Source organism: Theropithecus gelada, unplaced genomic scaffold, assembly GCF_003255815.1.
Source record: "Theropithecus gelada isolate Dixy unplaced genomic scaffold, Tgel_1.0 HiC_scaffold_16086, whole genome shotgun sequence".
Classification (NCBI taxonomy): domain Eukaryota; kingdom Metazoa; phylum Chordata; class Mammalia; order Primates; family Cercopithecidae; genus Theropithecus; species Theropithecus gelada.
Window position 1 is genome coordinate 1095 of NW_020257864.1, and position 14908 is coordinate 16002.

The following is a 14908-nucleotide window of genomic DNA, read 5'->3' on the forward strand; positions in this document are numbered from 1 at the left end:
GACAACCCATATATTATGATATGCCTCTAGGGTGTTATCAAAAGAGATTAGAGAAATGCAGCCTTCGCTTCCACTTTGAAGCTGCTGCTCTTCAGGGCTTTCTTGGAATCTTAAATCATTCCTGCATTGGAGCTCACAGCCTGGTGCTTTTCAGCACAGCTAGGCATAGTGAGACAATGCAACTACTGCATAGCACCTCTCAGTTAGGTGTTATGTAAAGCCTGTATCTTAGCAAATGGCTAACACTGCATTCTTTGCTTCCCCTTAGTTGTTATATAACCACAGGGATCTGCAAACCTAGGCAAGAAGGGAATGCAAAATGTTTCCAAATCTCCATGCCTTTGATATAGAATTTTAAGAAGATCTGGAGGAAAATAGAGGGCGACTTAATTATGTTAAGGTTGACTCAAACTTTTTTTTTTTTTTTTCATTTCACAGACATTTATAGATTGGTTCTCAGCAGCAGCTCTTGGTCTTCCTAATTTGTGTTCCCCATTAGCATCTAATTTCAAGAGCAGACAAATCTCATCTTTTTCCAGCCCAGCCAGGGAGCCTCCAGAGTTGCTTTGCAGATATGGTGTGGATCCTGCAGAACGAGGATGAGCTCTTCCATGATCCACATTCTTGCCCTTTAAAAAATAAAGCGGGTAGGCGGGGGGTAGCAAGAGCTAGAGGTTCCTCCTCAGTGAGTTTGATGAAGGGAGAATGTAAAACTTGGCTGAACTTAGCCCTCCAGGAAAGGGTAGCCAGAACGTTGTATTAATTGATTGATGTCTTCAAAAGGGTGTGGTGGAGGAGGAGTCTCATTCAGAATGAGAAGCTGATCCCAGCTTCCAGGAAATCAACACAGTTGCTCGTGTCTAGGGGTCAGCACTAGCCGAACTCCCTATTTGTAGCTTCATGCCGTTTTTTATACTGTTGTAATGTAATGTACATCTATGTTCACCCAAGCTGCCTATGCAATGACTTTTATAAAGCTCAGTTTTCAAACACAGTCTCTTACAGATAAAACAGCAGAACCAGTGCCAGAAAGCAACCTTCCCTTACATGGGCACTTCTGCCAAGCGTATGAGTTCATGACCTTGAAGATCAAAGTTAAAGAGAAATGGAGAGGGTGTTGAAATGATCAGCAAAAATTAAATGTAAAGTGTATTCGTATTGGAAGTCCAATGCTCTATTATCAATACAGGACACTTAGCAGAGATACATGGAGGGGTGATTTTTCAAGCAGTCAAGAGCAGAACTACTAAGGCTTTGAGATGGTGTCGCTGCCACAGCAGTCACCCCTGGCTGTCCCTTATCTCAGGGAGCCTGAGTTGAATGTTTCCCAATGTCGTATCCCACGGGGTACTCAGGGCCCACAGCATATAATCGGTAGCTGATAAGGAAGCATTGAACCAGAATGTCGTGGGAGAAAACAAAAGCCCGCATATCTTCCATGGCAATATGTTTATGAACATGTTAATCATTGTTCATATAAGTGTCTCAAATACTTGGCTGAAAAGTAAACTCTGTTTGGTGTTAAGTTTTGACTTATTTTCAAGGGAGGATGGGATATGGTTATACACCCTAAGAAGGATTTTGTGAATAAAGAGTTTCAAAATATTTTGGGAGTAGCAGTTAGGCATTTATTTTTTTTCCCAGTCACATTTCATGAGCAATAATTTTCTGTTTAAGGTAGTATCTGACTAACCTACTGATGTCTTCTATCAGTTCCATTAGCATACTTATTCCATGGGTAAAAGCAATCCATCTAGAACGCTTTCAACCATTTTTTAGTTTGTCTTTGCACACTCTAGATAGCATTACTGAAACCATCTGCAGGAAAACAGAGTTCCTGAAAAGAGCAGTGGTCTAGAGCAGGCTTTCTCAGACTTCAGCACACCAGAGTCACCCAGAAATGCTGATTCTGAGGCCAGGTGCAGTGGCTCACGCCTCTAATCCCAGCACTTTAGGAGGCCGAGGCGGGTGGATCACGAGGTCGGGAGATTGAGACCATCCTGGCTAACATGGTGAGACCCTGTCTCTACTAAAAATACAAAAAGAAATTAGCCCGGCGTGGTGGCGGGTGCCTGTAGTCCCAGCTACTCAAGAGGCTGAGGCAGGAGAATGGCGTGAGCCCGGGAGGCGGAGGCTGCAGTGAGCTGAGATTGCGCCACTGCACTTTGGCCTGGGTGACAGAATGAGACTCCGTCTCAAAAAAACAAACAAAAAAAAAAAAACTGATTGTGATGCAGTAGGTCTGGGGTAAGATTCTGCATTTCTAACAAGTTCCCAGGTATTATTGATGTTGCTGGTCCACAGACCACCCTTTGAGAAACAGAGATCTAGAACATATTTCTGTATTATCTTGCTTTTTTTCATTTGGTAAATAGAAGGCCTTAGTTAATGTGCCTTTCTGCTCCTAAATTAGGCTAGATGTGTCTAGGACTGCCTCACAAGTAGATTTTTCTTTCTGAGACAATTCGCAAATTGAAACTCTGGCTATCCTTTTTTTTTTTTTTTTTTTGACAAAATGCAACTGACTGAGAACCCATGTGCCGAGTGTTCTCAGAGACTTAAGTTGAAATTCAGTTGTAAATTGTTAGGGGCTGCAGATTTAATTCCTATGTGTAACCCCAACACCAGAAATGTGAAAATCTGAGGAGCTGGGTGGGAAAAGATTTAGGTCCAAAAATGCAAAAATGCCAGCTGAGAGAGAGGAGTGAGTAATAGCAGTTTAAAAAGAAAAATTATCTAATTCTCCAAAGCTCTGAAGGGTAGGATTTCATAGACCACACTAGTAGCAAAGATGCTTGCAGCCAAACAGACCAAATGCATTAAGGAGATTCTGTGTTGAATTTCACACTGCCTATCATTTCTATTCTCATTGGGATATGAAAATAGGAAGAGACACATCTTCTGCAACACAGTCAAGCTCTTTGAAGACTGACCCATCAAATTGCTGGTTTTAAACAAAATTAAAATATTTGTTTAAAGAGAAGCTTAAAAACAATTGCGTTGTCCTATCCTCCAAGTGAAATTTTGTACCCATCTCCTGGTGTCTGGCAGCAAAGAACCTGCCCAGATATTTGGCCATGGCCTTCACTTGACCCAGAATGACACATGACATTGAACTGAGACCCGGCAATCCAAGAAGACATAATTTTGAAACAGTTATGTAATAAGATTGCATGTAGAAATAGCCTGAGATATGCCCTCTTAGCAAAAGTATGTATAATAAGATTTCTGGAATATATTTGTGAAACAAACCTGAAATGACGTAGAGCTTTGATAATCATTAATAGGACTCACACTGAGGATGCAGAAGTATAGTTACTAAATTTGCATATGAAAAGTAAATGAAGGTTTATGGGACAAGTGATACTACTTTATAAATACAAAGAAATGTTTGGCATGTACTTAAGCTCAGAAGGTCATCATCAATGTGCTGTGGGAGCAATACTATTTCAGTCCTGTAATTCATTTCATGCAGTTCATTTTAGAGAAATTCTAAATTTATTTAGAACATTAGAAATGGGAGACATTTGCCTACGAAAATCACTAGATCAGATAAGACTGATTTAATATAAATTGATGAGGTTATAAAGGGAAAATGAGAGTTGGCTAAGAGAGGCAACTGGCAAATAAAAGGATAAGGCATTTCCTAGGAGATGCAAGAAGAAAAAGAAGCTGAATGTCATTTGATTGTTTTAGGGGCAGACCTCAAACAAAAATGGGCTGGTTCATCCAAATTGTAGACTGTATTTTGAATGAGTCATAAGATAATAAAGAGACAGATGTAGATCAGTCCCAGTGGAAGCAGGGTGAACTAGATTGTAAGAAACTTTTATTAGGGTCTTGACTTATGATTGTAGGAAATTAGAAGAGTCACCAAGCTCTGGGAAAATCTGTCAATGAGAGTTTTCAGATAAACGGGTGAGAATTTTAGACCACTATGATATATGAAATTTTGATTTGGAAATTAAACTCAAATCTAGTGGGATATTCTTTGGATTACCAGATTTTTTTAGCACACAATTTATTCTAATAAATGCAAAATCAAATAAGAAACCAAAACATCTCTTATAAAAATTACACGATTGATCTTTTAGTCAATTTATTTGTCTTTACAGATTTACCGTATGAGCCTCCCAGGAGATCAGCCTGGACCGGTCACGGCCACCCCACGCCCCAGTCGAAAGGTACAGTGTTGGCTCCCATGGTCCCGAGTTTCATGTCACAGGCAGTTGATGACTGTTGATGGAGTATATAGTAATTTCTGTGGCTAATCTGTGATTTTGCAACACGTGGTGGGTTTGTTCCATTGACAACAGAGTACAATTGATCTTTAACTGCAGTGATTCTTTCTCTATTTGGGTCATCACAAATTTCATAACAAAAATAAAGCAATGATGTAGTGTATTTCAACCTTCAGAAATGCATGTTTCATGGGATGTTTGAGTACACATTAAATAATTGGTGATTTCCTGAATCTTGGCCATGCTTAAAAGTATCCCTGGCTTTACTTTATTTGACTGATGGTTTCCCTTTATGTGTTTATCTTAGACTATGATTTATTGTAATCTATTTGGTAAGCCATCCCAAATTCTCTTTTGTTTTAACTTTTGGAAAAACTGGGAGGTATCCATTTTTTAAATAATTGGAAATGTCCTCTTTTTTTGTTACAATGTTTTTACATTTGGTTTCATTAGAAAGGAAAATTTTTCCTTACCATAGGATGCTTCTGATTTAGACTACTATGTTAATAACTAAATTAACTGATAGAATGATTTTACAACAACATCAAAGACTCATGACCAAATCTGTTATAGCTAATTGCCTTTTGTATTTCCGGATTTTCAGCTGCTCAACCATCTCCTTCCACAGTGCCCAAAACTGAAGACCAGCGTCCTCAGTTAGGTATGTTTCAGGGGCCATCTGAATAAGCAATAGAGAAGATTCAGGCTCAGCAACACGTTTCTAAAATGTATCACTTTTTAATGGAAGTTAACATGATTTTTTGCCTCTTTTTGACTGCTCTATACATAAGATAGGGCCCAAGTCACCAGCCTACTCACGCAAGGTGACTTGAGATGGTGCTAAAACACATCCCCAACTATGCAATAAATATAGAAAAAAACATTCTACTTGCACACAGGCTGCTGCTTTGTGATCCATTATTTTTTTTTAATTTTACTTTCCATGCCCGAACAACACAGCCTGCACAGCCCTGGATTGATGGGGCTTGGCACATGTTTGCCCTCTTTATGTCATTGGTTGGTGTGAGCTCTGAGCTACGTGTCGGGATCCTGGGATGGAATCCAAGCCCTGCCACCAACTAGGAGTCCCCTAGCAAGACATCTGAGATGCTGTGTGACATCTTCTCTCATAGAAGAGGTGGAGGCAGTTGATTTGGAGTTGGGGGACATTTTCAGCTCTGAAATCTGAAAACACAATTGAGTCAGGCATTACGTCTGAAGTCACATCATACTATGTCACAACTATGTCTAGGATTTGACTTTGTTTCTTTTTGTTGTAGATCCTTATCAGATTCTTGGACCAACAAGTAGCCGCCTTGCAAATCCAGGTGAGAAACTGCTGATGATTTTCTTCTTACAAAGTTACCTTTTTGGCAGTGGCTATTTTGAAAAGTAAATTGGTATTGGTGAGAAATTCCTTCGACTGAACAAATTTTAGTTTTAGGTCTCACTGAATTATTTGCCTTAATGGAAAAATGGGTCGGGTTATAAATTAGGATTTCAGCTTCAGCAAAGAACATTATAACCTAATCCAAGCTGTAATAGTTTTTTAGGGCTGTTGTAACAAAGCACCATGGATTAGGTGGCTTAAACAACAACAATTTATTGTCTCACAGTTCTGGAGGCTGGAAGTCTGAAATCAGAGTGTCCCAATAGTAGGTTTCATTCCTTCTGAGGGCTGTGAGGGAGGGATCTGTCCTGGGGACTCTCCCTGTCTTACAGATAGCCATCATCTCCTCGTGTCTCTTCTCATCATCATCTCTCTGTGTGTATCAGTCGCTGTGTCCAAATGTCTCTTTTGCATAAGGATGTCGGTCAGATTGGAATACCCACCCTGTAACCTTACTGTAACTTGATTACCTTATTTAGGATCTTATCTCCATAAAAAGGTTACATTCTCAGATACTGCGGGTTAAGATTTCAACATAGGGAATTGAGGGAACACAATTCAACCCATTATACAAGCAGATAAAATAACTAGTATTTTTTAAAAGAGAGCCTTAATACAACCACAAGACTTCAAATTCAGGCTCATCTTCGATGGTCTGTTTCTGAACTTCAATGCTACAAGAAAGAGCAGATTCTTAATTAGCCCATTTGTAACCAGTGCATTGCCAAGGTTTGTCACCTGTCCTAGTGTTTCAGTGCCAACTACATAGTTTTATTTGTTTGTATTCAGATCAGAACCAGCTGTGCTGGCACCAACTTCAGAAATTCGTAGCCTATGCTGCATATTCCCAACTGCAAATTCAAATGCCAAGATGTTACAGGTATATTGCGAGCAAAGATGGAATTATATTTCCTAAATGTTGAGGCCAAAATAAGGTTGGAAATGGAATAATTCAGATTTAATCAGTATACATCCCCGCAAGAGAATCTACACATTGAAAACATGAAACGTTATCATTTTTGAGCATCTGTATTTTTGATGTTAAATTTTGGTTAATGTTAATGAATTCAATGAAATTTTTTTACAGCTGAAAATCTAAAGAAAACTAGTTAGCCTGGGGCCTAGACTAGGTGCTCAATAATTATTTGTTGCATACATGAAAGGCAAGGATAACGAGATATAGTCCTTTAGCTCAGGGAGCTTTCGGTCGCTGGAGAGATGGACACAGGGAGTTACAACATTGTTCCAAACACAGAGCCACCGGCCCTTTTTGCTCATGCTGGCTTTCATCTAGTAGCCCAGGCTCCTGAGGCTGTGGTCTCTTCTCAGCCTTCTACTCAGCTTTTCATTTGCATCTCTGCCATATAACCATTCAAATACAAATAATCACTATGTTTTGAGATGATTATTATCAGTCATGCTTCAGGAAGACTGATCTGGCAGCAATGTTAGGATAGATTAGAAAAAAGAAAATGACGGAAGCTGAAACACTCTGGGAATGTTAATACAATCATGTGAAATAACAAACAGCTCCCACCCCGCATGCCCCCGATAGAATGTCTGTGGTCCCTTCTGTGCCTCATGGCAGCCCTGGGAGGTTACTATCTCCATCCTACAGGAGAGGAATTAGAAGTCCAGAGAAGTTAAGTAACTTTTCCTGTGTCACACAGCCAATGATAAGGGAGGTCAGATTTGTAACCTAACTCTGTCTACAAAGTCTGCTTTTGTTTTCTTGCCCTACTCTGCCGCTGACTAAGTATGAAGGGAAGAGGAGGTCTTACAAAATGCAGACTGTGAGAATAGAAAGCAAGGATTTCCTTTCAGGGTAATAACTGCTTAGGTGCAGGCGATGAATCTGAGGTCGGGAAGGAAGAGGAGGAAAGAGTCAAGCTGCACCAAAGAAGACTAAACTGGCCTTTGCACTAACACATTGGCCAAATGAAATATATATGTCCATGACCACATTGTCACAGCCCAAAGGTACTGCTTGGCTTGTTTGTAGAACAGGGCCAGAGTCACTTGCTCCTAAGCAGAGTGCCAATTCTCACAAGGGAACACCGCACCTGCCCTGGGCCCAGCAGCCTGGGGATGCCCTTTGTAGATAGAGGGACCTGAGCTCAGAGCAGGGAGACTGGAAACTCATCACAGGCCTGGGGAAACAGGACTGCGCTTCATACCATTAAGACTCTTTTTAATGGGCCTGGAGAAAATGGCAACATCCTACCTTTGATTTGCAGCCAAGTGACTTTAAGATAAAGGTTTATTTCATTTCGTTTATGATGAATTCGACTTTCTCTCCATCTGTCCTTAGGTTTGTGTCTGTTGTGCTCGTGTGAATTGTTCCCCTGAAACCAGAATGTCGTTTATCTTTGTATTAATTAGAATGCTTCTTCCTGTTTGATTCTATTTTTCTATTCTCTGATAAATAAATCCTTCATCACTTACAAATTGCTGTCTTTGCTTTTCATACAATACAAATTCCTTTTCCTCATTTTAAGTGGAAAGATGGCATCATATAGTATGAATGCACAAGATGATGTCATCATCCCAGCATCTCTATCCCAAATATTCATTTGATGTGCACTTTGGACATCACTTCTCCTGCTGAGAACAGTGTGTCCCTGCATTCTGGTATCATGGATCGGTCATAAGCAACACAGCTCCTTTACGTGCCATCAGAGCAGCTGAGAATCTAACATGGTTCCTCTAATGAGAGAGCTTTGTTGGGTTATGTTCAGAGGCTCCCTTGATGCTAACTGAACACTCTTCAGTGGTGCACATGATAATGCATCCTGCCTCTTGCAGAACGACAGACCAGGTTAGGGATGTTTTGGCATTTGTTAGGAGGTGGGAGTGTGCAGTCTTCCAGTGGGAGCCCCCCAGGGAGGCGACAACATGGAAAGGACCTGGGGAGGCTGCAGAGGTGTGCATAAACCAGGCCTGAAAGCAAGTTTGCGCAGTGATTAAGCATGGCAGCCTAGGGTCTGGATTTCAACCCTTGCCGGCGCTGAGAAAAATACGTCAGTCTACCTCTCTAACCTCCAATTTCCTCACTTCTCCAGTGGGCTAATCACGTGATTCCTGTGGGGATTAAATAAATCAACACATGTAAAGCATTTAGAATGGTGCATGGCACACAGTAAGCCTTCAGAGGATATCAGTCAGCCCAAGAATAGCACCTTTTCAAGTTCCTTCATGGTTCAAAAGGCCAATTGAACAGTATTTCTCTTTCTTTGGGCATTTCCTGGCTATAGGAGAGGAGTGTTATCTTTCCTTAAACTCTGATTTTCAGCCCAAAGAAATGATGACAAGACCATTCATGTACTGAGTTCATCCTTACCATGATCTTGCAAGATAGTACTGTTACCATCATGCCCACTTTACAGATGAGGATACTGAGGCAGAGAGAGCTGGGAGAGTTGCCAAAGGTCCCACAAAGGGCAGAGGCAGGATTCAACTGAGGCAGTGGCAACTCCAAAGTTGGTGCTCCCTACCACCATGCTTTTCTGCCCCTCCAGTAAGTGATGCCTGAGCCTCACTGAGCCTCGGGGCAGAGACTTCCATTCAGGACACACCTGCTGCCTTGCAGAGGGTCCAGGCCATGCATGCGGGATCTTCTGCACCACCCCTGGCTTCTAGAGAAAGTGGCCTCAAACCACTGCCACCGTGGAACTGGCGGGGCCCCTCACGACTGTATTTACTGCCTGTGTTCATCAGCTGACGGCTGCGGGGCTTTGCAGCAGGCTGCTGTTTCCACCAGACGCACAGCTGCTGAGTCACTCTGCAGCTCTCTGCTTTGCTCTGTGGTTTGTAAACCGTTTCGGGTTTCTTTTTTTTTTTTTTTTTTGGCCCATTTTTGCTCAGTCTGTACGCCTTTGCTACCCTGTTTCTCTCCCTTTCTTTTAACAGTATTAGGAGATTTCTTTCCTCTGTAAAATTAAAGGAGTGCCTTCTGTCTTCTTAAAAGCCACAGCCACTCCCTTTCATCCACAGGGTTCTCCGTAGGTGGGCAATGCTGCTTGCCACTGTTTTTTACCCCCAAATCTGTTTCATTTTGGTAATTACCCTAAGAAAAAACCAGTTGTTCCTTACTGACATTGCAAGGATGTTATTAAGATAGAGTAAAACAAACATAGATCTGAAGGGTTTACTTTTCTTGGGTGATGCTACTCAGTGAAAGCTCTTGTCTTTCAAGAGCTTCTCTTTGTAAACCCTGGTTTGGCCCATGAGTGACCCGAGCCACTTTTAGGCTTTCCTTAACCCTAAGCATTCTTGTTTTGAAATCTCTATATTCTAAAATGCACCTCATCACACATTAAATGTTATTGTTTTGGAAGTAAAATAAGAATTTAAAAATTGCTCTTAAAATTTTATGACTGAGAATAACTCCTTTACCATTGACAATTTTTTAACAACCATTGTTCATTTTTGAGAATTCTTGCGGTGAGAACATTTGTTCTACACACTGCAAAATGCAGTGAATTTCGTTACAAATATTAAATTTAACAGTTAATGAGTTTGACATAATGTTACGTTTTCTACCATTTACTTAAACATTCATTGATTTTGCATTTCCAGGTTTCTTTCAAGGTTTGAAAGCTGATGAATTTTGCTTACAGATCTCTTCTTTCTATAGACCCTCCCTGGAAATGCTTACAGTCCTGAGCCCTGTGTCTTTATGGCTAATGGGTAAAATAGTCAAGTGAGAAATTAGCTCATCTATCCTTTGGGCATTGAGTTTGCTGCCACGAATTTAGGTCCCCTGCTTTCTAACTCTTCAGAAATAGGAGAGACGTGAGATCACTTTTGTCCACTGGTTCTGTCCTACACACATTTATAAAAGAAGTGGGTGAGGGAAAAATTGCTAAGAGGCAGTGCCAAGGTTTGAGTCGATTCCAAGTGTGATTTCGGCAGGTCTGTGGAGTTGCTTTCTCTATGGGAGAAAGTTGACGCTGAATATTTATTTTCAAACAACCGTATGTGTTTATATTGAAGCATCTGTGAAGACTGTTAAATCAAAAATCCATGCCTTTTCCTATTCCCAGGTCATTTATGGAATTTTTTTCAAGTTGTAATTTTTTGGTTACAATATATATACTAAGACCATATGGTTTTCTCATACCATTCTTTGTGTTTTCAAAACGCATATTAATGAAATGTTGCAGGCAACGAAACTTGATTGGGAACAGTGTGTATATGTGGTTCTGAAAAAGCAAAGGCTTCCACTGCAATGAGCTACAAGCTGTTAATACATTTCAAATGTGCTGCTAGACTGAAAATGAGCACTTTCCAGAACAGATTCAGAAAAAGCTGACCTTTCTCACAGTGCTGTTGTATGGATAAATTCACAAATATATCCATTTCCATGTAGCCAACATGCAAAGAAGGGTTTATGAGTTGGGCAATATATATAGGAGGCTAGCAAGGATTTAGAAGAAAACGATCTTAAAATTGATTTTTACATTATGTTAATTCCCTGAGTAGATGTCAGTTAAAGTTACTTTAATCATTTTATCACATTGAATGATATTACTTACGATATAATAAAAGGTAATCTTTTGGTAATAAGTCTAAGGCAGTGCTATAACTGGAGTTCAGGAGGAAGGACCCACCTCCCATCCATTCTTACGCTTATGAAATATGCTCAGCAGAGCTTAGCCTCTCTCGGTACTGATACTATTGTCAATATTTACATGCTGCTGTCTTTTAGGGAGCCATAAATTATCTTCAAGTATTGTGACATAGCAGCTAGCTGTGCCTAGATTTTTCTTTGAATTTCATTAAACAAAGCCATATCTATATGCTCTCAGTGAAATCAAGAAAATTCTGACTTTGTCCACCCAGCTAAATGTGATCTCTTTGACAAAGGAAGAGTCTCATTCAGCTTCCCAAGGGGACTTGCAATCACTCATTGTTGGGTTTTTTCTTCTGGAAATGCCGCTTGACACAATTGGCATTGCAGGGCACAGGCAACGCATTGGTTTCCGTTACGATGCCCTTGCCCAAATACTGGAACTGGGTGATCGGGTTTGAAAAAGAGCCAGCTTTTTTTTTTTTTTTTTTTCCCTAAACTTCCTCATTTTGAGTGGGTTAATTCTGTTCTAGGAAAAGTTTTGACAGAATTGCTTTCTGAGCGCCAGCAAAATGTTATGTTAGAAATAATGATGTTTACTTCCATTCTCAATTTTTTTCCATAAACTTTTAGAAGTTCATTTCCTAAATCTAACTTTTATTATCTTACTTGACCTAGCCAATATAAATGGCATTAAGTCATTATTGCCATCCACATAACAGTACTTTTCTGCTTCACAAAATAGGGGGAAAAAAATACAGCTCTTTCATCCTCTAAACACCAGGTTGATCTGGCTGTTCTTTTAAGGAAGTCAGAAATGGATGGAACCAGCCTGAACTCTGCCCCATATGAATTCCCTGCATTCCATCTAGGTCTTGAATCTGTTAGACCATCATCCTGGCTCGGGTTCCCTAGATGCAGAGCTTGGGGTAAGGATGCTTGTGCAGGTGAATGATTAACGGCATGTTCTCAGGAGAGAGAGAATGGGAAGAAGCACAGGGCAGGTGCAGCGCTAAGGAAGTTTCTGGCCTCCTCCAAGCCTCCTTGCAGCTGGACGCTGTTTCAGCCCAATCCCACAGGAGCCCTGGAGCCTGAATAGTGTCGTGGAGTTGGTCTTTCCGTGAGGCAAGGGGGCCGGCCTATGTTACCCTGTTCAGTCCACCAGCTGTGGGATACCTGGGGTTGGGTGAGGCGGCGGCTCTGTTAAGGCAAGGGCAGTTCTCTGGAGAAATGGGTGGCCATGGAATGAGAGCAGTCCTCACCCCTGCAGCTGAGGGATGGACAGACGCCTGGTGAAGGGAATGTGGGCGACACACCAATAGCACCTCCTTCCCTCATCACAAAGGGCCTCTTTCCCCCGGAACCTGTGCTCACTGGAGTTTTCCTTCCTCTCCTGATCTCATTAGGCAGTGGCCAGATCCAGCTTTGGCAGTTCCTCCTGGAGCTCCTGTCAGACAGCTCCAACTCCAGCTGCATCACCTGGGAAGGCACCAACGGGGAGTTCAAGATGACGGATCCCGACGAGGTGGCCCGGCGCTGGGGAGAGCGGAAGAGCAAACCCAATATGAACTACGATAAGCTCAGCCGCGCCCTCCGTTACTACTATGACAAGAACATCATGACCAAGGTCCACGGGAAGCGCTACGCCTACAAGTTCGACTTCCACGGGATCGCCCAGGCCCTCCAGCCCCACCCCCCGGAGTCATCTCTGTACAAGTACCCCTCAGACCTCCCGTACATGGGCTCCTATCACGCCCACCCGCAGAAGATGAACTTTGTGGCACCCCACCCTCCAGCCCTCCCCGTGACATCTTCCAGTTTTTTTGCTGCCCCAAACCCATACTGGAATTCACCAACTGGGGGTATATACCCTAACACTAGGCTCCCCACCAGCCATATGCCTTCTCATCTGGGCACTTACTACTAAACACCTGATGGAGGCCTTTCCCATCAGCGTGCATTCACCAGCCCATCACCGCAAACTCTATCGGAGAACATGAATCAAAAGTGCCTCAAGAGGAATGAAAAAAGCTTTACTGGGGCTGGGGAAGGAAGCCGGGGAAGAGATCCAAAGACTCTTGGGAGGGAGTTACTGAAGTCTTACTACAGAAATGAGGAGGATGCTAAAAATGTCACAAATATGGACATATCATCTGTGGACTGACCTTGTAAAAGACAGTGTATGTAGAAGCATGAAGTCTTAAGGACAAAATGCCAAAGAAAGTGGTCTTAAGAAATGTATAAACTTTAGAGTAGAGTTTGGAATCCCGCTAATGCAAACTGGGATGAAACTAAAGCAATAGAAACAACACAGTTTTGACCTAACATACCGTTTATAATGCCATTTTAAGGAAAACTACCTGTATTTAAAAATAGAAACATATCAAAAACAAGAGAAAAGACACGAGAGAGACTGTGGCCCATCAACAGACATTGATACGCAACTGCACGGCATGTGCTGTTTTGGTTGAAATCAAATACATTCCGTCTGATGGACAGATGTCAGCTTTCTCAAACTGTGAAGATGACCCAAAGTTTCCAACTCCTTTACAGTATTACCGGGACTGTGAACTAAAGGTGGGACTGAGGATGTGTATAGAGTGAGCGTGTGACCGTAGACAGAGGGGTGAAGGAGGAGGAGGAGGAGGCAGAGAAGGAGGAGACCAGGGCTGGGAAAGAAACTTCTCAAGCAATGAAGACTGGACTCAGGACATTTGGGGACTGTGTACAATGAGTTACGGAGACTTGAGGGTTCATGCAGTCAGTGTTATACCAAACCCAGTGTTAGGAGAAAGGACACAGCGTAATGGAGAAAGGGGAAATAGTAGAATTCAGAAACAAAAATGTGCATCTCTTTCTTTGTTTGTCAAATGAAAATTTTAACTGGAATTGTCTGATATTTAAGAGAAACATTCAGGACCTCATCTTTATGTGGGGGCTTTGTTCTCCACAGGGTCAGGTAAGAGATGGCCTTCCTGGCTGCCACAATCAGAAATCACGCAGGCATTTTGGGTAGGCGGCCTCCAGTTTTCCTTTGAGTCGCGAACGCTGTGCGTTTGTCAGAATGAAGTATACAAGTCAATGTTTTTCCCCCCCTTTTTATATAATAATTATATAACTTATGCATTTATACACTACGAGTTGATCTCGGCCAGCCAAAGACACACGACAAAAGAGACAATCAATGATATAATGTGGCCTTGAATTTTAACTCTGTATGCTTAATGTTTACAATATGAAGTTATTAGTTCTTAGAATGCAGAATGTATGTAATAAAATAAGCTTGGCCTAGCATGGCAAATCAGATTTATACAGGAGTCTGCATTTGCACTTTTTTCAGTGACTAAAGTTGCTTAATGAAAACATGTGCTGGATGTTGTGGATTTTGTGTTATAATTTTACTTTGTCCAGGAACTTGTGCAAGGGAGAGTCAAGCAAACAGGATGTTTGGTACCCAGACGGCGTCAGCCTCTGCAGGTCCTTCTTTCACCCTCATCTCTCTTATTTCTAGCCCCTTTTGGAACAGAAGGACCCCAGGTTCCACATCGGAGCCTCCATATTTATGCCTGGAATGGAAAGAGGCCTAGGAAGCTGGGGTTGTCATTGAGAAATTCTAGTTCAGCACCTGGTCACAAATCACCCTTAATTCCTGCTGTGATTAAAAAACATTTGTTGAATGGTGAACAAGCTACTGCTCATAATGCA

At 41.7% G+C, this 14908-nt stretch overlaps 1 protein-coding gene across 1 annotated transcript; it reads left to right on the forward strand.

Moving 5' to 3' along the window:
* The first annotated feature begins 574 nt into the window (after nt 1-574).
* LOC112617356 (transcriptional regulator ERG) lies at nt 575-14568 on the forward strand. The gene is made up of 5 exons (XM_025374119.1): nt 575-647; nt 4116-4184; nt 4846-4902; nt 5522-5569; nt 12610-14568. Exons 1-5 carry the CDS (start codon nt 575-577, stop codon nt 13128-13130), a joined length of 768 nt encoding a protein of 255 aa, XP_025229904.1. The 3' UTR covers nt 13131-14568.
* The last annotated feature ends 340 nt before the right edge of the window (nt 14569-14908 follow it).